This window comes from Schistocerca serialis, chromosome 5 (genome assembly GCF_023864345.2).
Source record: "Schistocerca serialis cubense isolate TAMUIC-IGC-003099 chromosome 5, iqSchSeri2.2, whole genome shotgun sequence".
Taxonomy (NCBI): domain Eukaryota; kingdom Metazoa; phylum Arthropoda; class Insecta; order Orthoptera; family Acrididae; genus Schistocerca; species Schistocerca serialis.
Genome location: NC_064642.1, coordinates 107,568,194 through 107,595,728, shown reverse-complemented (window position 1 = coordinate 107,595,728; position 27,535 = coordinate 107,568,194). Strand labels below are relative to the sequence as shown.

General features: G+C 46.0%; 1 protein-coding gene across 1 annotated transcript in view; it reads right to left on the bottom strand.

Moving 5' to 3' along the window:
• LOC126481773 (hemicentin-2-like) overlaps window positions 1-27,535 on the bottom strand; it is a 705,691-nt gene that overhangs the window by 1,432 nt on the left and 676,724 nt on the right. Inside the window, exons 11-12 of the mRNA XM_050105728.1 lie at window positions 9,722-9,843; window positions 5,644-5,857 (exon numbers count right to left, since the gene is read on the bottom strand). Of these exons, the coding sequence (XP_049961685.1) occupies window positions 5,644-5,857; window positions 9,722-9,843 (336 nt within the window). The remainder of the gene's footprint in view (window positions 1-5,643; window positions 5,858-9,721; window positions 9,844-27,535) is intronic.

Genomic DNA, 27,535 nt, shown 5'->3' with positions numbered 1-27,535 from the left:
ATGTACCTGACCTGTTACAGTTCCTCTGTCAAAACATGCAGGGGTGTACGTGCACCAATCATAATCCCACACCACACCATCATACCACGACCTCCATACAGATCCCTTTCAATGACGTTAAAGGTTTGGTATCTGATTCCTGGTTCACGCCAGATGAAATCCCGGCGAGAATCACTGTTCAGACTATACCTGGACTCGTCCGTGAACATAACCTGGGACCACTGTTCCAATGTTCATGTACTGTGTTCTTGACACCAGGATTTACGGGCTTTCCTGTAACCAGGGGTCTGTCAAATGCACCTTTCAGGTATCCGGGCGAATAAACCATATCTGTTCAGTCGTCTGTAGACAGTCTGTCAGGGGACAAGTGTTCCAGTGGCTGTGGTAATGTCCAAAGCAAGGCTACCTGCAGTACTCCGTGGCCGTCTGCGAGCACTGAGGGTGAGGTATCGGTCTTCTCGTGGTGTTGTACACTGTGGACGACCCGCATTGCAGCGTCTGGACATGTTTCCTGTCTGCTAGAATCGTTGCCATAATCTTGAGATCAGACTTTGTGGCACACGGAGGGCCTGTGCTACGACCTGCTGTGCTTGACCAGCCTAATATCGCCCTAGTATTCTACCCCTCATAACGTCATCAATATGTGTTCTTTTAGCCATTTTCAACACACAGTCACCATTAGCACGTCTCAAAACGTCTGTACACTTACTCGCTGCACCGTACTCCAACATACACCAACACACCTCTGCGTATGTGCCACCGTGCGACGACCGCACGTCAAATGCACCGCATGGTCACACCCCAAGGTGATTTACACCTACAAACCGCCCATCAGATCGTTGTTTCACCATGTATCAGCATTATCCTTAATATATAAGCATGAGTGTAGAATATGAGTCGTATGGTAAGAATATATTACCGTCGTAGGTAAATGTGATGAATAGTGAGAGCAGGAGGGATGCCGCATAGACCTCCCACAAAAAAGAAAATAAAAAATAAACAGGTCTCAACTATGATATAACAAGGGAATTCAAGAGTCAAAGTTTCCAAAACGGAACGCAGGATTCATAACATGTGATACCAGTGTAAAAAAAAAAAAAAAAAAATAAATAAAAAAAAAAATGTTGTAGGTACGTACGTCTGAAGGTTCCTCCCTTACATTTCGCTGTTGCAAACTGAAGTTACACCAAGATACAGACACAAATTGGAATACAGGGAACAGACACGTCACTAACTTTGTAAACAAATGTATACGGTGCATGTTAGAGATTCGAACACAGATCTTCCCCATCGACGTCTAAAGCCCTGACCAAATAAGCACAACACTGTGGCTTTTCAAATTCGCTCGATGTTGCTCGTATTGAGCTTTGACCGTTCACAGTTCAATAAATTTTCTTCCTCTTTTCATGCTTGATCTGTGTCCAGTTTTTGACTGGTTATCTAGTGGGTCATCTTACCACTAAAACTGACGAGCTGCGATGGAGAATTTCTTTGGTAGTTACAACACAGACCTACCTTTGAATCCCACACACTTCAAGTCCAACCGCCCATCGTCGACCTTTTAAACCTACTTACCCTTACGTGTGATGCAGTTGTTCTTTCCCTTGCTCCCATACGTACACCTAATTTAACCTTGCGTGAATACACCAGCATGCTTTAACTGGTTGTTACACCACTCAAGAAAGCGCATACTAATTTGGTAAAATCAAATATATTCTTGAGAACCACTGTGCTCCATTTACATTTGTGTACATACGTTACAGCATTTATGCAAAAGTCACAATAGCGCTCATCGCAGTTCAGCGACCTTACGAGGCGGAAACTAATTCCAATTGAATTCGATGGCCAATTCCAGTTTCATCCACATATCGTTTTACTCTCCCATTCTGTGGAGAACCTTTCCATTCATAGTTTTAAACGTCAGTCTATAGTACTACATCTCTAATACTTCTTTAACTCTTCTGGTCTGGTATCCCCACAGTCCATGGTTCACTACCATACACTGTCGCCCTACAGCCTCAGAAATTTCTTCCTTAACGCCGATGTTTGATGCTTGTACATTACTTTTGGCCTGGAATGTCCGATTTCCAGTGCTACCCTGTTTCTTGTGTCGTTCCGTCTGATGTTATTTTGCTATAGGTTATAAACAGTTCTGGTGGTTGGTATTTCCTATTATGTAGTAATGTTATGAACAGTACTTACAGGTGGCGTGGACGATTTCCTACATATTACGCTCCTGTTGCATTTTTGGTGTTGTTCTGCTTGTAAACGCCAATTTACGTTTTTTTTTTCCACATTTCTCAGCACTATGAACTTGACACTTGTTTCGAGGCTATGTTTTGGTTTGTGTTGCCGATTGTCAGATGTTATTGCCAAAGATCGAATGTTATTGCCGAACTTTCGAGTGTAATTATTGAAGTGTCTGTGGTCTGCTTGCGTATGCATTTGTGTGTGCGTGTGTCTGTGTGTGTGTGTGTGGGTTTAGGTGTAATTCTTTTGTGTGCTGTGTTTGTGTGTGTGTGTGTGTGTGTGTGTGTGTGTGTGTGTGTGTGTGTGTGTCCAGAAGGCGAAGGAGGTAAGAGATTTTTATTCTTTTCTTTCCTGGTTGTGTATGAGGTACGATTTTTTTACCTTATCATTTATTTTATTAAGTGTAGTTGGGAGCCTGTGCTGAAGTGTGTTTGTTCATTTATCAGATGTTTGTTTTCGGCGATGGCTTTCTAAATTTGGAAGTTTTTTGCGTTTGTATAAGGTGTTTGTCATGGTTTCTTATTCTCATTATTTTCATTTCTTGTTCCATGTTGGAAATATGGTGTTTATGGTGTTCTAAATGTTCTACAAATGCGGAATGGTTTGTTTCGTTCTTCCAACATCTGATATGTTCTTTTTATTAGGTCGAGAATAGCCTCAGTGTCTCCTACTCTGCACCAGCGGCTGCCCAACCATCACCTTGCGACAAAATTTCCGCTATTCCTCTGTCATCTCCCCAAAGATTGTAGTCGCTCACAGAAACCGAAGCTAACTGCGTTGTTTTCATCTGCTACAGGATTTGCTACTTGCGTGAAATGAGACATTTAATCACCACATGCCCAGTTTAGTTACTTCGGTGTGAAGATAACTAGAAATACTGAGAATGATTCCGCGCAACAATACCCAAACCTCATCGTTGTGTTTTAAAAATATAAAGTGGGCTAGTTAGTTAGTTAGCTACGTGTTCCATTGATCAATAGAACGGAAATCCGTTATGATGTGAAACGTGTCAAATGCACAAGAAATGCGCACAGGAAACAAGTGTTCTTTTTTTTTTTTTTTTTTACATTATAGTGCTATACCTATTCCCTAAAATGACACAAAATGCATAAATATTATATCTCCAGATTTATTTACTCATATTCAAGAGTTCATCTATTGTATTGAAGGAGTTGTCAAGGAGGTATGATTTTAATTTGTTTTTGATACTATTACTGCTGTCTGTCAGACTTTTTATTTCATCTGCTAATGTATCAAAAAGTTTCATAGCAGAATATTTTACCCATCTCTGTGGCAAAGATAGGTTAAGTAAAGGACAGTGTACGTCTTCCTTTTTTCTGATATTGTAATAATGAATGTCGCTGTTGATTTCAAACTGGTTCATGTTGTTGAGAAAAAATTTCATTACTGAGTAAATGTACTGTGAAGTAGTTGTAAAAATTCCTAACCTTTTAAACATATGCCTACAAGATGTGCGACTATGAACCCCACACATTATTCTAACTACTTTCTACTGAGCAGTAAATCCCTTTAGCCTAGGTGTTGAGTTGTCCCAGAATATTTTTCCGTATGACATCAGAGGGAGGAAGTATGCGATGTGCGTTAGTTTACTAATCTCTACATCCTCAAAATTGGCAATTACTCTGATTGCAAAAGTTGCTGAAGCAAGAAACTTTAGGAGATCCAAAATATGACTTTTCCAATTAAGATTCTCATGTGTGATGTGGGTCTTGCACTCAATTTAGAGGGGCCACATCGGTTGCCACCTTGCAGTAGCAGTTCGTTGTGCCACTGTGGTACCAAGTGCTGCTGAAACCGCTGCTGGAGATGCGATACGATGCGCAAGAGCCATACTCCCTCTCGGTAAAGCCACGCGTCTGTTTAGAGTCGGTCCTCCCACATTCACACAATCTAGTGACCACCGCTGTCAGCAGTCATGTACAGTGGCTACATTCCTGCCAAGTGTTTCAGCAATATGGCAGAAGGAACATTCAGTTTCTCGTAACCCTATTGCACAATCTCGTTCAAAGACAGTGAGGTGCTGATAATGACGTCTTTGTTGCCTTTAAGGCATTCTTGACTAAACTCAACTCACCACGTCCAATCTCAGTGGTAAGTGACGCTCACGACCATCACAGTGTGTGTTTAAACCATACCTGATTTGGATCCTCACAGTGGCACTACTAGCGCCACTCTTACGCGACTGGCGCGAAATCCGAACAGACATCATCTTTTAGATGTAGAAACACGCCTACCAACTTCCGTTTGTGTCGCACACTTTCTATTTGGTGCTGGAGTCTTTTTCTTCGTCAGTGTAGTACGAGGCGTGTTTTTTAAGCAAGTACCGTTTTGAAATTAAAAAAGGACGTGCTAAGATATCTCAATAGCTTTATTTTTACATGAAAGCCTGTACCTTAATCTAGTGTTCTACATAATTTCCGTCAATATTGAGGCACTTGTCATAACGTTCTACCAGTTTTTGTATACCCTCCTCATAGAAGTCTACCGCCTGACTTGTTAACCACTGCATCACCACTGTTTTGACTTCGTCATCGTCTTTAAGAATCTGACCGACCAGGTGTTTCTTCAAGTGCAAGAACAGATGGCAGTCACTGGGCACAAAATCGGGGTTGTACGGAGGATGATCTAGAGTTTCTCATGGAAAAGATGTGGTGAGATCTTTGGTCTGATTCACCACATGCCGACGGGCATGGTCTTGCAGCAAAACGATGCTCTTCTTCAACTTCCATGGACTGTTGCTTTGATTCTGGTTTGACGTAGGTCACCCAGTTTCATCCCCGCAACAATTTGGTTTAAGAAATCATCACCGTCGTTGTGGTACCGCTCATGGAAAGTCAATGCACTGTCTAAACGATCGCTTTTAAGCTTTCAGCACTAACAAATCTTATAACAGCCTGTACCTCACAGTCAGTGGGACTCACAATTATCGGAGGCATCTTAATACTCAGTACACAACGTAAAAAAGGAAGAATCAGACTCTAATGGCGTCTGAGCGTAGACTAAGGTACAGGCTATCATGTAAAAATAAAATTACTGAGATATCTTTGCACGTCTTTTTTTAATTTCAAAACGGTACTTGCTTAAAAAAAAACACGCCTCGTATTTACGGCACGAAACAATAAATGCTGCTGTTAGGTTAAAGTAATTTACAGAATGAAAGGAGGTTCCTGGTTTGCTCATTGACATAAATAACTGAACGAATCTTCTTTCACCATCATCATACCATACAAGCGTCAGATAAGGCCAAATGGCACTGCACTGTATTGCTGTGTTACAACTGAAGGGTCAGGCAAACAGAACATCATACACTGTAGTGTACATTGATAGACCAGTGTAGCTTTTCTTTAACATGTGAGAAGAGGTGTTACGTACCTGCGGGCACGATGTGGAAGACGCAGGCGGCCGCCTGCCGGCCCACCCTGTTGGCGGCCCAGCAGAGCAGGTGGCCGTAGTCGAGGTCGGTGTGCGGCGTGTAGGAGATGCTGGCAGAGCCCGCCAGCTCGTCGCCGCCGCCGGAGCTGTTGAAGGCCCAGCGGAAGGCGCCGGCCGGCGGGTTGGCGTCCACCTCGCAGCGGATGTCAGCGCGCTCGCCGCGGCCCACCGCCAGCGTCCGCACGCCCCCGCCGCCCCCGCCGCCCGACACTGCGCACACGGGCGCGACTGCGCACCGCCACACACTGCCGCCCGTCACGACAGCCGCCGAGCCAGATGCAAAGCAGGGAGTGCGGGGAAGGGTGGGGCCGGGAAGCGGCAGGATCTACTGTGATGGCAGGGTCAGCTCTAGGCGCGCTACTGGTTATAGGGGAAGTTAAGAGGCATACCGTGACAGCATTGATTTTATGATTAGTGCGTTCATGTGCAGTGTGGTCATGCGCAATTCGCTAATGAATCAATGTGTAGATGCATGCGGCCAGCAGATGCTACTTCAGCGAATTAGAATTACTCAGCGGAGATGTGTCGAAATGGTTGTCTGCTGCATTGGCGCCATGGAAGCAAAGACTATCTCTGCACAGGGAAATTTTTAAAGTGCCTAACAAAGGTACGTGGTTGGCACTGAAGGTGTTGCCGAACTGTTTGTCTCTCAGAGGTACCGTTTGCTGATTTATTCACGCGTGTGTCAATGTCGCAACACCTTGTGATCGAGGCACAGGTAGGTGCTAAACACGAGGGCTAGCCGGCCGGTGTGGCCGCGCGGTTATAGGCGCATGTGTCTGGAACCCCGTGACCGCTACGGTCGCAGGTTCGAATCCTGCCTCGGGCATGGATGTGTGTGATGTCCTTAGGTTAGTTAGGTTTAATTAGTTCTAAGTTCTAGGGGACTGATGACCACAGATGTTAAGTCCCATAGAGATCAGAGCCATTTGAACCATTTTTGAACACGAGTGATGAAAAATCATAAACGCACTCTTTTGCTTCAGGTCATGTTTGAATTACGTCGAATGTTTATGACAGGATCATAGACACGGGTTCCCAGGTAGATGCCGTGTTTCTTGACTTCCTCAAGGCGTTTCATAGGGTTCCCCACAGTCCTTTAAAGAACAAAGTAAGAGCATATGGACTATCAGACCAATTATGTGATTGGATTGAAGAGTTCCTAGATAACACAACGCAGCAATTCATTCTCAATACAATACGAGCAATACGAGACTTGAATAGAAGAGAGAACCGATAGAGGTACTCAAAGTACCCTCCGCCACACACCGCTAGGTGGCTTGCGGAGTATGGATGTTGATGTAGATGTAGATGGAGATGAAATGGTTCCATCCTGTATACCAGATCACAGATTGGGATCGCCCAACACTCCGAAGAGGTCAGATCACGTTTACTAGGGTCGCAACCCCTAATTTTCCTTAGAGAAGTGTTTAACCCTCGCAATCCCCTGGGGGAGTTGGGGGGAGGGGGATAACACCCGCAGAACTTTTTAAAATATTGTAATTGTTTGTTTAAAATTAATCCAAAAATTTAAATCTAATTAGCAGATATCCCTTTCCTCAGTGAATGTCATATTCTATATTTTCAGTACCTCACATAGACATCGGAATCTCTTTAGAAGCTATGTCGTGAATAGAGATTTTTTGCAAGTAACGAAATTCGTATTTTAAAAAAAAATTTCATGTGTTGATCATAAACTACCCACACATTGGTAATAAACAATGTTAAAAATATGTTCACGTTGCTAAGAGTGTGCAGAAAGATATTTTCAGATTATGGACCCTACTTACACATAAGCAACTTTTGAAAAAGTATGTCGTTAATAAAAGTCAACAACATTTAAAGAAATCTGTTTCTTTTATTTTTTTACTTTTTTTAGGTTGGGTATGTAGTACCATCTGTCTTGACAATTTTGCTTAGTGACCTTTGCGTTGCTACGGATAGTGTTAATGATGGGGAGTGACAGCAGTGTCGAAGGTTGTCAAGCACGAATCAACGCCCCATGTGAAGGGGTGGTTTCATTGACGGTCTTTATGCCACCCGTCGGGCCTTTACACGTCGATTCTGAGCGGCGGTGAGTCTGAAATGATTTACTCGGCCACCCTCAAGAAAACCTAATGATTTCAACGATGGACGTCGCGGATATGACATCCGTCGTAGAGTTGTGAAAGTAAGGCGTGATATGTGAGTGAGAGGGGTGTGACGACCTTTTCATCGTGTGACAGGTCCTCGATGGAGCTGGGCAGAGTTTTGGTGAAATTTGGTGTCAACGTGACATCATTAAACCAACTAACTTACACCTCACATCAGTTTCTCAGCTCTTGCCTTCTTATCGCATGTTCTGTACCTTGCTGTGTAAAGCGTTACGGAACCTGAAGGTGACGTCACTAGGAGCCACGCTTTTACATCGCTGCAGAGGGAGACACCTTTGATCTGACTTCTGCGTCACAATGGCAAGCAATTAAGGGGTTTAGAAAAACTGACCCTTTAACTGTGTTGTGCAGCGCAGCTGCAGCTGTAGCCGTGCTCCACCGTAAAAAAGGGACGGTAAGTCTAAACTTCTCCGACACTATACAACGCAATAACCACTTTCAGCATTGAAGTCGAGCAGCAGTATCTTAATTGGACGGGTGACGAACAGCTGTTATTTTGTAAGGTTTCAGTTTGTTATAGCTCTGTGGGCAGATTCTGTTGACACACCTATTTGTCGTACTAAATGGCTTCACGGTTTTCTGCAAGCTCGCTCCTAGCTTGCTCAATTTATGGTCAGGTAATACCGATAAGCAGCCTCCCACACTGTCCGAAGCGTGGTACGGTTACTGAGGGCTGCCTACAGGGGAATTAGTTCTCCCGAGTCGCAGGAGACGCTGCTTCCGTCCTTCGTGAAACGCTCTGTACTAGAACCGTATACATGTGATATGTGAAAGTCGTTAAGCAGATAATACGGTCTTTGAAGATATATAGCGTTATCTCGGTAAACACCATCTGCCACAGTGCCGTTGGCTAAAACAAAGGGCACTTTAGTCCAGTGGGAGTTCGACATTAATTCATTGCAATGTAATACACAGCAAGTGAAGCCTAGTTTATACATGTATGGGAAAAGCTCATCCGTCGGAAGACTGATACTAGATGCTCTTACACGCACATGACATTGTCACAAATGAAACTGACAGTATAAACAAGAAAATAATGCTGACTATGGTTGCAGATGTTGCCCCAAGCTTCTGATATCCTAACATTAAAAAAAATTGGGAATCTAGCAAACAGCTGGCTTTCTATGCACTGGACTGTTCAGTAACTACTCAACACGCTGAACATTAAGAAACCTGTATTTATATGTCCGCTTACAGTTCTGGGCCTAAGAAACTGGAAGAATATTATTTTTCTTTCGATACCAGTGACAGACGGTAATCTAAATTTTATGGTATTTATTTTAAAACAAGACGTTTATTTCTTTATTGTAAATAAAACCATCGGATGGTTACGAAGAATTCCTTTTTTTTTTTTAATTCCAGTCTATGATCACAAGCCAGTTGCGTTTTTTTATATCAGGATACCTTTTAAGGTGTGAAGATGGTCATATGGATGGAAATCGATGGTCTGATAACTCCTTTTCTGAACATGGACCAGAATTAAAGTAACAGTTGCCATGCTTCCTGAGTCACTGACCTTATTCGCGATTATGTCGCACCTTGTGACCGATGGTAGAGTAGCAATCCTTTTCATGTCTATATTTGGTTGTAAGCATAGTAATTCTAGCGAAAAATATGCTGACCGGATACAACTCAGGGTTTCGAAGGGCTCTTTGTGGCTGGAGATTAACATCTGAGTAGTGCTTTCAACTAATCTCATTGATCAAATATTTGCAAGCCAGTGTTCGCCTTCAGTTAACAATGCGTAAATCAAGTAGCTAAACATTATGAGATTTTTTTGTATTTCGTTCAAAGTAAAATACTGTTTCTATGATAATGTTCTCTCTTGTTCTTCTTCAGTTTTCGGCTTGGTAGGTAAGACATACCCTCTTTTCCAAATTCCACGTATTTTTGGCTAATACTCGATTTAAATGTTTTAATGGCAATATTCCATCGCATCTTGCTATTATGGAAAGTATGAAAAATAGTAATTCACAGATGTCATAATCTGCACAGAAAAGGTTCTATGGCTGAAAATTTCATTCGATGCGTGACACAGGTAGCAGATACAAGATACTAAATATGGTCAACAACATCTCAAAGCACCTGTTACGGTTGTTTCATTGTCCTGATTGCTATTTACTGTTTTTAGTTTGGAACTCTAGCCACGCCGTTGTTTCGGAATACGTACGTAGTATTCGTCGTTTGCTGTTCCACAAAGCAGCCAATAAAAAGAATGCTTTTGCAGTCCATGTAATAATAACAATGCTTTTCTGGCACAACATGTGTACTAGGCAGCTTTTTTCGTAATCACAGACATACTTTCGCTACTTTGATTTTTGTTGCATTTTGAGGGATGACTGGTGTAGCCAAGTTTCATCCACAGTTCAAAAATAAGAGCTAGAAATAACGGCGATTCCCTTTCAGACCTGTCTAAACATACACTCCGCATTTTCTCGCGGCCAGAATCGTACAAAAGCAACATTCATCTCACGCATTGTTCTCGGATCCCACAATACTAGTGTGCTAGGCATTTTAAAATAATGTAAATCGTTCAGATGCTCCACCTATGAGGTTTCAGTGTGTTGCAGTTGCTGGTTGGTCCTTTTTGTCCTTTTTAGTCCAGTGATCAGTCAGCCACGATTATTTGTGTACTTCTATTTTCCATCTTTCTGTCTTTCTTTCTCCTTTCGAGTTATATACAGATAACTGATGACAGAAAACTATGAACGAATGTAATCTTGGTTTTTAGGGAATTGGTATATTTTAATTACCTTGAAACTCAAGTGGATGTCTCTTAAGAAACTACAGCTCTTAAACCTTTTCGTATGATCGATGAAAAATATGTTGTATTGCCCCAAAACACATGTAAGACCGTCAATATCATTATCATGAGTAACAGAAGCATCTTCATCACCAGCAGAGGCATCGTCCTGTGTCCTAGCCGGATTATATCAGCATCTCCGATACGACTGTCGATGCGAGTGTGACCCAAAGTCCTGTTTGCACACTGTTCAACGCAGGCGACGCGCAATAAGAGTCAGTGACAAAATCAACACTCCACGAACTTCTTAATGTGAGATAGAATTGTGACAATTGAAACATGACGCCTTTAGCTCGGGATTCAATTATGACGGTGCTACCCTGGGCTTCAAAGACATGCGGATTACTTCTTGAAGCCAGCGAACCTTTGACTACAACGTCCACGGTGACGCTTTGCAAAATGGTTCAAATGGCTCTGAGCACTATGAGACTTAACATCTTAGGTGATCAGTCCCCTAGAACTTAGAACTACTTAAACCTAACTTACCTAAGGGCCTCACACACATCCATGCCCGAGGCAGGATTCGAACCTGCGACCGTAGCAATCCCGCGGTTCCGGACTGCAGCGCCTAGAACCGCACGGCCACCGCGGCTGAGTTTTGCAAACTCTCTCGTTAGTAGCTTGTGAGTAGGTGAAGTGACACTTCTCCGGGAAGATGGAGTACAAAGTTTGGTCCAGTCAACGAAAGTACGTTTACGAAACCCCAGGATCACTTAATGTGACTCCCGAAATGGTTCCTTTGGAAAGATACGACCGTTTTGCTACATTCCGAGTTTGTGGTCGGTATATAATAAAAGGAAGTCTTCTTGTCCAGACTGTACACAAATTAAGTTCCTTTCCGATTATGCTGATGCATTAGCTCCATACTAAGCAATTATATACAACCGTTCCCTCTACGAAAGATCCGTACCCAAAAACTGGAAAGTTGCACAGGTCACACCAATATTCAAGAAAAGTAGTAGGAGTAATCCACTAAATTACAGCCCCATATCGTTAACGTCGATATGCAGCAGATTTTTAGAACATATATTGTGTTCGAACATTATGAATTATCTCGAAGGAAACGGTGTATTGACACACAGTGAACGTGGGCTTAGAAAACATCGTTCCTGTGAAGTACAACTAGCTCTTTATTCACACGAAGCGCTGAGCGCTATTGACAAGGGATGTCAGATCTATTCCGTATTCCTGGATTTCCGGATGGCTTTTGACACTGTACTACACAAGCGGCTCGTAGTGAAATTTCGAGCTTATGGAATATCGTCTCAGTTATGTGACTGGATTTGCAATTTCCTGTCAGAGAGGTCACAGCTCGTAGTAATTGACGGAAAGTAATCGAGTAAAACATAACTGATTTCAGGCGTTCCCCAAGGCAGTGTTATAGGCTCTTTGCTGTCCCCTATATACACTCCTGGAAATTGAAATAAGAACACCGTGAATTCATTGTCCCAGGAAGGGGAAACTTTATTGACACATTCCTGGGGTCAGATACATCACATGATCACACTGACAGAACCACAGGCACATAGACACAGGCGACAGAGCATGCACAATGTCGGCACTAGTACAGTGTATATCCACCTTTCGCAGCAATGCAGGCTGCTATTCTCCCATGGAGACGATCGTAGAGATGCTGGATGTAGTCCTGTGGAACGGCTTGCCATGCCATTTCCACCTGGCGCCTCAGTTGGACCAGCGTTCGTGCTGGACGTGCAGACCGCGTGAGACGACGCTTCATCCAGTCCCAAACATGCTCAATGGGGGACAGATCCGGAGATCTTGCTGGCCAGGGTAGTTGACTTACACCTTCTAGAGCACGTTGGGTGGCACGGGATACATGCGGACGTGCATTGTCCTGTTGGAACAGCAAGTTCCCTTGCCGGTCTAGGAATGGTAGAACGATGGGTTCGATGACGGTTTGGATGTACCGTGCACTATTTAGTGTCCCCTCGACGATCACCAGTGGTGTACAGCCAGTGTAGGAGCTCGCTCCCCACACCATGATGCCGGGTGTTGGCCCTGTGTGCCTCGGTCGTATGCAGTCCTGATTGTGGCGCTCACCTGCACGGCGCCAAACACGCATACTACCATCATTGGCACCAAGGCAGAAGCGACTCTCATCGCTGAAGACGACACGTCTCCATTCGTCCCTCCATTCACGCCTGTCGCGACACCACTGGAGGCGGGCTGCACGATGTTGGGGCGTGAGCGGAAGACGGCCAAACGGTGTGCGGGACCGTAGCCCAGCTTCATGGAGACGGTTGCGAATGGTCCTCGCCGATACACCAGGAGCAACAGTGTCCCTAATTTGCTGGGAAGTGGCGGTGCGGTCCCCTACGGCACTGCGTAGGATCCTACGGTCTTGGCGTGCATCCGTGCGTCGCTGCGGTCCGGTCCCAGGTCGACGGGCACGTGCACCTTCCGCCGACCACTGGCGACAACATCGATGTACTGTGGAGACCTCACGCCCCACGTGTTGAGCAATTCGGCGGTACGTCCACCCGGCCTCCCGCATGCCCACTATACGCCCTCGTTCAAAGTCCGTCAACTGCACATACGGTTCACGTCCACGCTGTCGCGGCATGCTACCAGTGTTAAAGACTGCGATGGAGCTCCGTATGCCACGGCAAACTGGCTGACACTGACGGCGGCGGTGCACAAATGCTGCGCAGCTAGCGCCATTCGACGGCCAACACCGCGGTTCCTGGTGTGTCGGCTGTGCCGTGCGTGTGATCATTGCTTGTACAGCCCTCTCGCAGTGTCCGAAGCAAGTATGGGGGGGTCTGACACACCGGTGTCAATGTGTTCTTTCTTCCATTTCCAGGAGTGTATATATATATACATACGATTTGGGAGACAATCTGAGCAGCCGTCTTCGGTTGTTTGCAGATGACGCTGTCGTTTATCGACTAATCATGTCATCAGAAGATCATATGGAACTGAAAAACGATTTAGAAAAAATATCTGAATGGTGCGAAAAGTGGCAGTTGACCCTAAATAACGAAAAGTGTGAGGTCATCCACTTGAGTGCTAAAAGGAACTCGTTAAACTTCGGTTACACGATAAATCAGTCTAATCTAAAAGCCGTAAATTCAACTAAATACCTAGGTATTACTATTACGAACAACTTAAATTGGAAAGAACACATAGAAAATGTTGTGGGGAAGGCTAACCAAAGGCTGCGTTTTATTGGTAGGACACTTAGAAAATGTAGCAGACCTACTAAGGAGACTGCCTACACTACGCTTGACCGTCCTCTTCTAGAATACTGCTGCGCGGTGTGGTAACCTTACCAGATAGGACTGACGGATTACATCGAAAAAGTCCAAAGAAAGGCAGCACGTTTTGTATTATCGCGAAATATGGGAGGGAGTGTCACAGAAATGATGCAGGATTTGGGCTGGAAATCATCAAAATAAAGGTGTTTTTCGCTGGCACTTAGTTTTCTGTTTAAGGCTAATCAGTAGCAGTTGTATTCACTCTGTAACAGAGTTCTGGCAGTTACAATAAAGTCTGTGTAGCACTTATGATCAAACAAGGCAGAAGACACCGATAGCATCAATTGCTAATATCTTAAACCTCTGTGGGAAATGTGCTGTCACCGCCAGACACCACACTTGCTAGGTGGTAACCTTTAAATCGGCCGCGGTCCGTTAGTATACGTCGGACCCGCGTGTCGCCACTATCAGTGATTGCAGACCGAGCGCCGCCACACCGCAGGTCTAGAGAGACTTCCTAGCACTCGCCCCAGTTGCACAGCCGACTTTGCTAACGATGGTTCACTGACAAATTACGCTCTCATTTGCCGAGATGATAGTTAGCATAGCCTTCAGCTACGTCATTTGCTACGACCTAGCAAGGCGCCATTACCAGTTACTATTGTTGCTGTAAAACATGTACCGTCAAGAAAGATGTTCACCAATTATGGATTAAAGTTAAGTATTCCAGCAGCTACGTACGCTTTTTGTTAGTCTCATTTCCTTGACCTGTTCCTGGCCTCAGGCCAGCCTGCGTGAGCTAAAACGCGTGCCTTTCGGATTCCTCTCATAGTGGGTTGGCTGTCTTGCCAATCCACAACATTTGGCGACGAGGCCAATTCGCGTTCGTAACTATACTGCCCTGATTTACTTGTGTAATGGCTTCGCCACTATCTCCAGATGTACTGTCCGAATTTTATCGCTTACAGAACCAGCAGACGCAGGCCTTGCTGGATGCCCTTGGACAGCTCGTCCAGGGTCAACGTGCAATGCAAAACGATGCGGCGCCCGCCGCTCCACCGCTCACGCAGCCACATCACGCTGTTGCGCCAACTTTTCGTCCTTTTGATGCTGCACTGGAAAGCTGGACGGAGTGGTCACACCAATTTGGATTCCATCTCGCCGCCTACAGAATTCAAGGTAACGAGCGGCAGCCTTTTTTGTTAGCATCCGTCGGGATGCAAACGTACCGTGTGATAGTCAAATTATTTCCCCGACGCGATGTAGCAACACTGTCCTACCACGAAATTTTGTCTGAATTAGATGCATATTTCAAAGAATCAGTCAATGTAGTTGCCAAACGGTATACCTTCTTTCGTACAAGCCGGCCGGGGTGGCCAAGCGGTTCTAGGCGCTACAGTCTGGAACCGCTCGACCGCTACGGTCGCTGGTTCGAATCCTGCCTCGGGCATGGATGTGTGTGATGTCCTTAGGTTGGTTAGGTTTAAGTAGTTCTAAGTTCTAGGGGACTGATGACCTTAGATGTTAAGTCCCATAGTGCTCAGAGCCATTTGAACCATTTTTCTTACGTACAAAACGTACGGCAGGTTAGACTAATAGGGAGTGGGTTGCAACTTTGCAAGGTTCAGAATGGTTCAAATGGCTCTGAGCACTATGGGACTCAACTTCTGAGGTCATTAGTCCCCTAGAACTTATAAATAGTTAAACCTAACTAACCTAAGGACATCACGCACATCCATGCCCGAGGCAGGATTCGAACCTGCGGCTGTAGCGGTCGCAACTTTGCAAGGCCCTACTAGGGATTGTGCTTTTGAGTGTCAATGTGGACTCCCTTATTCAGATACTATGGTACGTGAAGCAACTGCACAGAACGTTTCTGATGTTCGTATAAGAGAACAGATTTTGAAACTAGTCAATCCCTCCCTTCAACAAGTGATGGACATATTGGATCGACAGGACACACCTGGTGTTGCTCAGGAATCATTTGAAACTTCACCAGCCATGTGTCACATTAACCCGCCCGCCGGGCGCGCTGCACGGAACAGTAAATAGCCCTCGCGCCCGGCTGCGCAGCTGCTACCGGGCTCTCAGCCACGTGTCCCGCGCCGGCATGCAAATGCAGTGCTAAAATCATGCCCGCGGTGTGCTACTAGACATTCACGTGAGAATTGCCCGTCACGCCACGCTATTTGCTTTTTCTGTAATAGAAAAGGACATGTTGAGTGTGTTTGCCAGAAAAAACTCAGATTGGACACTCACAACCATTCCAGGCCCTTTGCTTCGCGCCGGAATCGGAATCGAACTAAGGATATTCCGGCTCGTGAAACTTCGCCCATGGAGATTCATGTAGTTCATTCCACTCCGCCCAGTGCCACTCTCTCTAACAGTGACTGTGTTCGTCCCACAAATAGTGTGCATCGACATCGACGGAATCCCGTCATGTCACAAGTGGTTTTGTACCAGTGTCAGTTCATGTTGCATGAGACAGTCGCTCTTGTCGTCAGCAGGACAATAAACTTGGATATTAACGGCAAAGTGATACCGTTCCAGCTCGATACTGGAGCTGCAGTTTCACTTATCAATCAAGACACGTACAAACAGCTGGGCACACCTCCGTTGCGTGCCGCAAATATTAAGCTCAGTAGCTCTTCAGGACAAGCGATCCCTGTGTTAGGACAGTGCAGCCTTCTTGCAACATACAAGGGACAAACAAAACTTGTGTCATTGTACGTCCTTCGTTCTTCTTCTGCAGTGAACTTGTTTGGTTTTGATTTATTTCAGTTGTTTAACTTGTCTGTAGTCAATCAGGTCCTATCAGTGAACCAGTCTGTATCTTCAGACAGTGTTTCTCGTCTATGTGAAGAGTTTGCAGACATTTTTGCACCGGGCCTTGGTTGCGCTAGGAACTATAAAGCACGTTTGGAACTGACAGTAAACGCGCAACCGAAATTTTTCACAGCATTGCGTGATGAGGTCGCACGAATATTAAACGATTTGGAATCTGATTGAACGTGTGCAGGCTTCTCTCTGGGCATCACCGTTAGTAATTTTGCCAAAACCTTCCGGAAAATTGAGACTTTGTGTGGACTTCAAAGCAACAGTGAATCCACAACTAGTGATTGCAACTTTTCCTTTACCCCGCCCGGAAGATCTTTTTGACAAACTGTGCCCGGGTAAATATTTTTCGAAGTTGGACCTAGCAGATGCGTACTTGCAAATACCGGTGGACGAAGAATCCCAGCGCGGTTTGGTCGTTAACACGCATCTTGTTTTGTATCACTTCAAACGACTGCCATTCGGGTGTGCATCCGCCCCTGCATTGTTTCAGCAATATCTACAAACTGTTTGTGCGTCGGCCCCTACTGCAGCAAACTATCTGGACGATATTGTGATCTCCGGAAAGATGGAAGAAGAACATTTAGCCAATCTCAGAACATTATTTCAGGTCTTGCGACAAATTGGTCTTCTTTTGCGGAAGGACAAATGTGTGTTTTTTCCTCGTGACTTACCCTACCTGGGACATGTACTCAATGCCCAAGGCATACATCCCAGTCCCGAGCACGTCCGTGCCATACAGGACTTGCCTTCGCCGCAGAATTTGAAGCAGGTACAGAGTGTGCTGGGAAAAATAAATTACTATAACAAATATGTTCCCCATGCCTCTTCCATTTCAGCTCCGCTTCATCGCTTACGCCGTAAAGATGTTCCTTTCGTCTCCACGACGGAATGCGAACGCGCCTTTCGCCAGTTGAAATTGGCGTTGCTTTCCAATACTTGCCTTACGCCATTCTCCCCGGAAGCCCCTTTTGTTGATGGTGGATGCATCTGATTTCGGGATCGGTGCTGTGCTTGCGCACACAGATGGATCGCACGATCACCCTATTACCTTTGCGTCCAAATTGCTCTCGTCTGCGCAAAGAAATTACTCACAGATCGAGAAAGAAGCATTGGCTCTCGTATTTGGTGTTACTAAGTTTCATGATTTCTTGTATGGTCGTCACTTTACCATCATCACAGACCACAAACCTTTGACATCGCTTTTTCATCCGAACAAGCCTGTACCTCCACGTACAGCGCAGAAATTAATTCGCTGGTCTATTTTCCTCTCGCAGTACCGCTACGATATCTTGTATTGGTCCACTGCTAACCACGGAAACGCCGATGCGTTGTCCCGTTTGCCTGTTGCTGAGGACAGAGCATTCGATTCTTCCGAACTTGCTTGCATATTCGTTGATGCGGAAACCGATGACGTGGTCGAATCGTTTCCGATTGATTTTCGTCGTGTAGCTACAGCCACAGCTGCCGACCCTGTCCTTGCTACCGTTCTGCATTTTGTTGCCACGCAATGGCCCTTGTCAAAGTCACGGATCGACGATCCGTTGGTTCGCCGAATTCTTGCTCACAAGGAGAGACTTTTTGTACGATGTGGTGTTTTGCTGTTGCGTTCTGATACTGATCAGTCCAGGTTCGTGGTCCGACGTTCGTTACAGTCATCTGTCTTACGGCTTCTCCACCAAGGACATTGGGGTATAGTGCGAACGAAACAACTTGCTCGTCAGCACTGTACTTGGTTCGGAATCGATGCCGCGATTACGAATATGTGCTCTTCTTGCATGGCGCGTGCCGAACAACAATCAGCACCTCCGCGGAAATTCTTTGCATGGCCAAAAGCCACTTCCCCTTGGCAACGCTTACACATCGATTTTGCTGGTCCATTCTGGAATGCTCGATGGTTGGTTGTGGTAGATTCATTAAGTAATTTTCCTTTTGTTGTCCGGATGTCTTCCACGACGTCATCTGCCACCATCCAAGCGTTATCTGCTATCTTTTGCATTGCAGGTCTTCCGCATACTATTGTTTCCGACAATGGCCCACAATTCATGTCCGCAGAATTTCAGTCATTCTGCAAGGCCAATGGTATTCAACATCTGACGTCCGCGCCGTTTTCGCCACAGTCAAACGGTGCCGCTGAACGTTTGGTCAGGACTTTCAAGTCACAGATGTTGAAGTTAAAAGAGTCGCATTCTCGGGAGGACGCGTTACTGCTCTTTTTGTCCTCGTATCGCTCTCAGCCCCGAGATGGTCGCTCGCCGGCTGAGTTGCTCCACGGTCGTCCTCATCGAACCTTGATGTCTTTGCTACATCCGCCGCATCAGGTTCCTGTGCAGCGGCAGACACCTGCTTTTGCCCCAGGCGACGTTGTCTACTACCGCCACTATCGAGGTTCACGGCGTTGGCTCGAAGGGCGCATTCTTCGCTGCCTCGGCCGCGCTATGTATCTGGTTTTAGGGGCCTCTGGTGAGGTGCGTCGGCATCTCGATCAGCTGCGCCTCTGTTGTCGCACGGGATCTGCCGCTCCCCGTCTGCTTTCAGCGACGGTGCCGTCCGGTCAGCGCCCTGGGGACCTATCTACTTGCTCGCCTCAGCCCCAGGCCTCCCATTTTGCCCCATGGTGACGGGCCGCCGCCGCCGCCGCCTGTTCTCCCGCCGGCGACGCCCGCAGTGGACGCGTCGCTGCAACTGCCGGGCGCCTCCCTGGGTCCCACGCCGCCGATCGCTTCCCATGACCAGTTGTCCTCCGCCATGGAACCCTTGTCCGCTCCGGACCATATGTGGTCATCGCCCGTCGGGTGCCCCGGCCCGATGGAGGTCGATCCTTCGGCCCCTCCTGACTCTCTACGGGCGCATACACCGCATGTTGACGTGCACCCTGCAGCAGGTTTTCAGGCGTTTCCTAGCTCCCCTCGGTCCGAATGGCAGGGTGCGGGTGGCACAGCCTCGCCTGTTGTTAGGCTCCCCACCTCGTCGCATACGTCAACATGGGGTCCTTCCCCTGGCGGGCGGAAGCCTTATGCCACAACCGTCCGCCGATTTGCGGGGGAGGAATGTGGTGTCACCGCCAGACACCACACTTGCTAGGTGGTAACCTTTAAATCGGCCGCGGTCCGTTAGTATACGTCGGACCCGCGTGTCGCCACTATCAGTGATTGCAGACCGAGCGCCGCCACACGGCAGGTCTAGAGACTTCCTAGCACTCGCCCCAGTTGCACAGGCGACTTTGCTAGCGATGGTTCACTGACAAATTACGCTCTCATTTGCCGAGACGATAGTTAGCATAGCCTTCAGCTACGTCATTTGCTACGACCTAGCAAGGCGCCATTACCAGTAACTATTGATGCTGTAAAACATGTACCGTCAAGAGCGATGTTCACCAATTATGGATTAAAGTTAAGTATTCCAGCAGCTACGTACGTTTTTTGTTAGTCTCATTTCCTTGACCTGTTCCAGACCTCACGCTAGCCTGCGTGAGCTAAAACGCGTGCCTTTCGGCTTCCTCTCATAGTGGGTTGGCTGTCTTGCCAATCCACAACAGGGAATGACACAAAAATAATTATCTGAGTTAATATGAAACAATTATGAGAGTAGAAATCATGACATCGGACTTTCGTATGGCTATCAAGGGCACATACAAGCTACATCCATCGGACAAGCAGCCACGTGTCTAATGAAACAGTGTTGCTGTTAAAGAGAAAGAAAGGAAAAGAAAACTGAGGGTTCTTTGATTACAAGTTTGGCTTAATAATGGTAAATCCACAAGATATGATTTATTGACGTTGCGCAAGATAATGAAAACAAGAGCTACAATAAATTAAAAGACAGTGATATGAGTGTGGAGCTACCCAAAAGCCTTAGAAAACGTGAAATGGTGGAAGATATTTGAAATTCTCAGACAAATAAGTCTATACAGAAATGGAACAAGAATAATATAAAAGATATGCAAGAAATAAGAAGGCTCGATAAAACTTGAAGGCCAAGAGAGAAGTGTTCGGATCGAACAGGGCGGACAGTTTACTCTTCAGGCGCTGAGTGTGAGAGGCAGTGATGGAGTGGGATCAAAATTCAGGGCGAAAGGATATCAATGATATGAATCGCTGATGACAATGATATCCTCAGCAAAAACCAGAAAGGAGTGCTGGAAAAGATTGCATCCTTTGTTAAAAAACGTTCATTAGTGTCGAGTGTAGGTCATAATTCGAGGGAAAGGTCTCTGAGAATACTTATCGAAGCACCGCATCATGTGGAAGTGAATGACGGATTGTGGGAACCGGAAAAGAATTTAAGCGCTTTACGTATAATGTTACAAGAAGCATTATGGAAATTCTGTCAGCTCATGCCTCTGAAAATGGAATATGGGCCGTCGTGTAAAATAAACTGTAAACAGATCACAGCAGCCAATTTCCTACCACTCCAAGGAGACGTCTAGGGAAGTAAATTACACTGGTACTGAAAAGGAGTGCTTCGCTACAGCTTTCTATGTCCTAAAATTCTGTACTGTTTTTCACACGGGTATGTTTCTCTTAAAATCCAGCATACCCAAGTCTCCGTAAGCGGGCCTTAATTTTAAATTAAGGAGGAAGGAAGATTACGCTTTAACATCGAGTTGGCGACGTGGTCATTGAACCGATATGGTTAGGAAAGATAAGGATGGAAGACGACCACTTCCTTTGCAGAGGAAGCACCCCAGCTGTTTCATTAATTAAAACACAGAAAGCAAAAGCTAGTGAGAAGTTTGTGCAGTTGAAACTTGCTTACAGATATGTGTAGGGATTCACAATGGGCCCTGGTCAGGATAAATAGCATGTGTGCATCTCAAGGGATTTTTTTTATTTTTCAATGGAAGCGTTGGTTAAAAGCTACTAAACTCTCTGTATTCAGTAGACAGGATACATACGGGCGCATCTAGGTCAGGTCATGAAGCCGTTTGTCAGTCATGGAGGTCACGAGAAGACATTAATTCCAGTATTAGATTTACGTCAGAGGAAAAATGCGTAGGAGAGAATTCCCGTCCCTGCTAGTTCGAAGCTCGTGCCAAAGAGAGCTTCCAGGCTGCAAACGAAGGCTCCAGCCGGGGTGCAGCAGTCCATAAGTGAACTCTCTCACACGCTTCCACTTGGATTCCGAGAACTGGTGTAGAGTGTTAGGAGATCATGCTCCACAGGAACAACCAGACTGCTTAAGGGGTGGATCCTGCTTAGCACGTACAGGGACTGAACAATATAGGGAAACACCGCGAGCAATGCGTTCTTAAAGGCAGAGGTAGTCGGCGCGTTACAGTGTTCTTTTTTACCACGAACGACTCAGATGTGCTATATCTTGAGTTTGCATGTGTCAGTCAGGGTCCGAACAGCGTCCTGTGCAGTTGTGGGCGCATTATGTCGAACGCAGTGCATCTGAACGTGGTCACGTTGCTGGTGCTCGTGTCGTGACTGCTTCCGTAACAAAGAGAGCCGAAGTATTTGATGTTACAAGTGGCACCATATCAAAGATTTTTACGGCTTACAGGGAAACCGGACAAACATCATTCGTTAAATCACAATGTCGACGAAAGTGTGTGTTGAGTGATCGTGATGGACGCTCATTGTAGAGGTTTGCGACGAGAAATGAGGATCATAGCAGCAAAAGTCACTGCACCACTGATTATCTCACAGGTGAACCGTGCGGGCCCCAACACTGGACTCGCATTCGGGAAGACGACGGTTCAATCCCGCGTCCGGCCATCCTGATTTAGGTTTTCCGTGATTTCCCTAAATCGCTCCAGGCAAATGTCGGGATGGTTCCTTTCAAAGGGCACGGCCGGCTTCCTTCCCCGTCCTTCCCTAATTCGAATAGACCGATGACCTCGCTGTCTGGTCTCCTTCCCCAACCAACCAACCAACAACCTGCGGGCACCAGAACAACATGAAGGGAGCTCCAGAAACAGAGAATTGCCGGACTAGTCTTAATTCCAAGACCTCCCAGTGATGCGAGTGCCTGCAGCAGAAAACTGCGCAGCCAAAACCATAAAACCTTGACTAGGGTGCAATGGAAAAATGTCATTTGTTCTGATGTCCGCCCCCGGTAGCTGAGTGGTCAGCGCGACACACTGTTAATCCCAAGGGCCCGGGTTCGATTCCCGGCTGGGGCGGAGATTTTCTCCGCTCACGGACTGGCTGTTGTGTTGTCCTACTCATCATCATTTCATCTCCATCGACGCGCAAGTCGCCGAAGTGGCGTCAAATCGAAAGACTTGCACCAGGCGAGCGGTCTACCCGACGGGAGGCCCTCGTCACACGACATCTCATATTTGTTCTGATGAGCGTAGTTTCATATTGTTTCCAACATCTGACCAAGTTTGCATGCCAAGAATGAAACATGGGGGGGGGGGGGGGGGGGGGTGTTATTCCATGGGACCCATGGTTTCTCTGCAAGGTAGTATCACTGTCATGCATAATGGCCTTCTGACTGATGAGGTCCATTTCATAGAACGATGTTTGTTCACCAATAGTGATTCTCTGTTTCAAGACGACATGGCCGCTGGCCACACAGCTCGTATTGTCCAGGACTGGTTTTCTGAGCACAAGGATGAATCGTCACACATCCCCTAGCCACCAAAGACACCAGATTACAGTATTATTGCGCCTGTGTGGACGACGTTACAGAGAAGGCTGGCTGACCGCTATCCACCTACGTCATCGTTATCCGAACTTTCCATTATTTGGCAGGAAAAATGGTATAAGATATCCTTGACAACCATAGAGCACTGTATTTATCCATCCCTATACGATTAGAAACAGTAATGAATGCCAGTAGTACTGGACAGGATAGTTTGTTGCGTTTGCGATGTTCCCATATTTGTGAGCACCCCCTGCAGATGATAATGAATTGTACTTGACCATCACCGTAAAATATTAGAATGGAAAAGAAGAAAAGTAAAACTTTGGAAATACGGATCAGACTAGCTAGGTCATCTGCACAATATATTTGTTCATTTGTATTTCAATGACGTACGTCTAAATATCCAATGTATCTACACCCGACGTATGAAGGTCCTCTCGACTCAAAAATGGTCGGCTGTCTACTTGTGATGATGTTAATTCTGAAAGGCTGTCCACCTACGTTGGTTGCGTTCAGGTAAAGTACCTGCTGAGTATTTCCGTCTATAGTCAGAGATTTTTCACAAGAGTTGGAATCTCAGTTCGTTCAAACGTGCATCGTGTTAATGGAAAAGGCCATTAAAGGAAATAAGGATTAAATTTATGGTTACAACGTTGACAGAAGAGTCTAGTCATCATAGTCGTTTGGCAAGCTATCTCAACAGCCATACTGCAAGACAGTCATTGTAATCCAAAGTGACGCTAACAGCTACCTCGTCCTCAGTGGAACCGTGGGTTTAAAATTTCTTCGACTAGGTCAAACAGATAATTTTGAGTTATTAAGAAATGCAGAAACACTCGGAAAACGAGACCACAGTCCTAAAGAAAGACTCATGATTACTTCGACATGATCATGTGCCTTCCCACTTAGGTACACCAACGCATCATGGTCCTCGCCACTACCATACTATCGTCGCGTCACGCCAATGGTACTTTTCCTGCGTTCAGAATTAATATTAGTGCTGAAGAAACTTAGTTTCTTAAGGGATATTACGTTAAATATATCCCCATGCAATTTCCATTGCTGTTTGGGAATGCAAGGTCGATGAATGGGAGCAAATGGTCTCTCAGTAGCCGAACATAAACAATTCCAGTCAATGATCGGCTCAGTTGGACCAGAGGGCCTAGCCTATTCTATCTAAATACAGCCCACATCACCAATGGAGCCAGAATCATATATATATATATATATATATATATATATATATATATATATATATATATATATAGGAATTCCATATTCCACGATTCACAATGTAGTGTACCGAGAATACCAAATATCAGGCATTACCTCCAATCACGGGCAACACAGTGGCCGAAGGCATACACCTTACGACCGAAAGCAGCGGCGTTTCGTAGTGTCTTCAGTGCTAACAGAGAAGCAACACTGAGTAAAATAACCGCAGAAATCAATGTGGGCTCGTGACCATATCGGTTGGACCCTAGCAGACTGGAAAACAGTGGCCTAGTCAGATGAGTCCAGATTTCAGTTCGTTAATGCTGATGACAGGAATCAAGTGTGACGCAGACCCCATGAAAGTAAGGACCCAAGTTGTCAATGAGGCACTGTGCAGGCGTGTGGCGGCACCATAAATGGTGTGGGCTCTGTTTACCTGGAATGGGCTGGGTCCTCTGGTCCAACCGAAACGATCATTGACTGGAAATACTTATGTTCGGCTAGTAGGAGACCACTTACAGCTATTCATGGACTTCACGTTCCCAAAGTCGATGGAGTTTGTGCGGACGACAATGCGCCATGTCAGCGGGTCACAGTTATTCGTGGTTGGCTTGCAGAACATTACAGACTATTCTCACGAATGACTTTGGCAACCTTATCCCATCGATCACTGATGGGGCATAAGCGAAAGATCAGTTAGTGCACAAAATCGTGCACCGGCAATACTTTTGCAATTATGGGCCGCTAAAGAGGCAGCATGGCTTAATATTTCTGCAGGAGACTTCAGACGACTTCTTGGGTTCACGCCACGTCTAGTTGCTGCACTACGCCTGGCAAAACGAGTTCCGACACGATATTAGGAAGTAACCAACGACGTTAGTCACCTCAGTGTAATTTACTGCAGGGTATTTTCTGCAAGGTCGGAACTGCACAAAGGCATGGGCTACACATGAGAGTACAGAGTAATCGTTTTACATCCACATAGCTACACTTCAGCATCTGATATTCTGTCCAGGAGAAAGCACCAGGTCGGTCATTTCCGCAGCTATTTACTGGAACTTGTCGCACTGCTGTCAACGAGGTTATTGCACTGGCAGGCTACACAACGTTCATAGTAGAGACATCACTGAGCTGTGTTGGGTTCACAATGTTGTAGCAGTGGAGGCCGTAGTATGGTCAGAGATTTTATAGTATTGTGCCTTTGAATTGGCAATAAAGTTTATACCATAAAGTCCGTATGTTGCCCTTTGGGGCGGTTGTATTGCGGAGTGTGTTCTTTGACAGGAAGAGTGCATGACCTCAGGTGATGAACTGCGGACTGCCGCGCGGGCTTATTTAACACTGTTTTGCGCAGCGCCTTAGTGTGCGCACAGTTAAAGCCTGGCGCGTGTTCGTCCTCGCTTACGTGGCTAGGCCCCGATAACGTTCTCATTGCGGTGGGGGCCCTGTCAGCGTACAGTGCGTCTGGGCGGCAGTAGCTTATTGTCTAAATGTAGTGGTCATTGAGCTTGGCCAGTATTAAATTTAGTGTTGTAAGTTTTGAAAGCCTAGTTGCCTAAGCCCTCTCAGCCCATTCAGTTTGAATATACGAGGGTTGTCGAACAAGTATGTTTCTATCGGTGCCGAAATGGATATCACAAGAAAAGCCGGTAAAGCTTTGCACAGATGTGTTGGGTAGTTCTCTAGTAAGCCCGTCGATCGTGTCGTGTCGCTCTTTTCAGTTTTGAGTGAACTGTGGGCACGTAAAAATGCGTAGGGAATAGCGTCTCCCGCCAAGTATGAGGGCCTTGTTAGAGATTTCGCCTGTGTCATGCAGCCCATATAACACAACTGTGGATCAGTTACTTCTTCATGTCAATTCACGGCCGCACACTGCAGCGGCAATGAAGAAACTCCTACAGCGTTTCCGATGAGAAGTGTTTGATCACCCACTGTACAGTCTGTAACTGGCTTCCCCTGAGTCTCATCTCTACTCACAAGAACCGCTGGCTATGAAGAAAAAAGTTTTCCACAGGGAACGAGCTGCAGACTAGTGTAGTTAACTGGCCGAAAGCACTGGCGGCTGCTTCCTATGAAGAAGACATTGGGAAGGTGATACAACACTACGACAGCACTCGAAGTTGGAGCGGCGACAGGGTAGAGAAGTAGATGAAAGGTGTACCTAACTGTTGCAAATAAAACGTTTCTGGTTTCACTCTGGTTTCCATTTCGCGACCATCGGAACTTACTTTCTGGACAACCCTCATAGTAATCATGCTCTTGGCCAGTATAAAGGTTTTTTAGCATAGTAAGTTTAAAAAGCCTTGCTGCTAACGCTGGATTCTATTAATTTAATTTAGTAATCATATGCTTGGCCTATATAAAGTTGAGTTTCCGGGCATAAGCCGCACCCATGAGAGCTAAAAAGGACCGATGCTGAAATTTAAGGGTTTATTGAAAGCTTAGACTGTTAACGCCGCTGCTAAGTTTGCGCTGAGTGACTTCCAGGACGAAGGTAGTGGTTGTGGTCTTAGTTTTAGAGATCCTGCCACAGAGTGCTGTAAGTTTGTCCTGGGTTCCAGTCTCACCGTCCAGTCTTACTGGAAGCCTTCTTAGGCGGTAGAGTTTTATTCCAACTGTCGTAAAACTGGAGGGCTGGATTATTGTCGAGAGTGGAATGGAATCAGTCTTTTTAACTTCCTTAAATGGGATTCAGCAATTAAAATTCAAACTTTTTCGAATGTTCAACACCCGTTGCCCGCTCTGTGATGACAGGAAGCGAACGGTGTCTCGGTCCTGATGGAGCTCTGGATTTTGGCCGACCCTCCAGAAAAGCCTCCCGCAAGATTTAGTGGTGAGACTTGCTCAGCCATGGACGTATTTCAGTGCTTTCGCAGAGTTTAACGCCTGAGGACACACTTGCTGTCGACAGCGACGACCGTGGCCAGCACAGCTCCGCCTCGTCGCTGCGGTGCCCCCATGCAACACTGTGACCCTAAACACCGGTAGTCAGGAACTGGGGGCCCGAC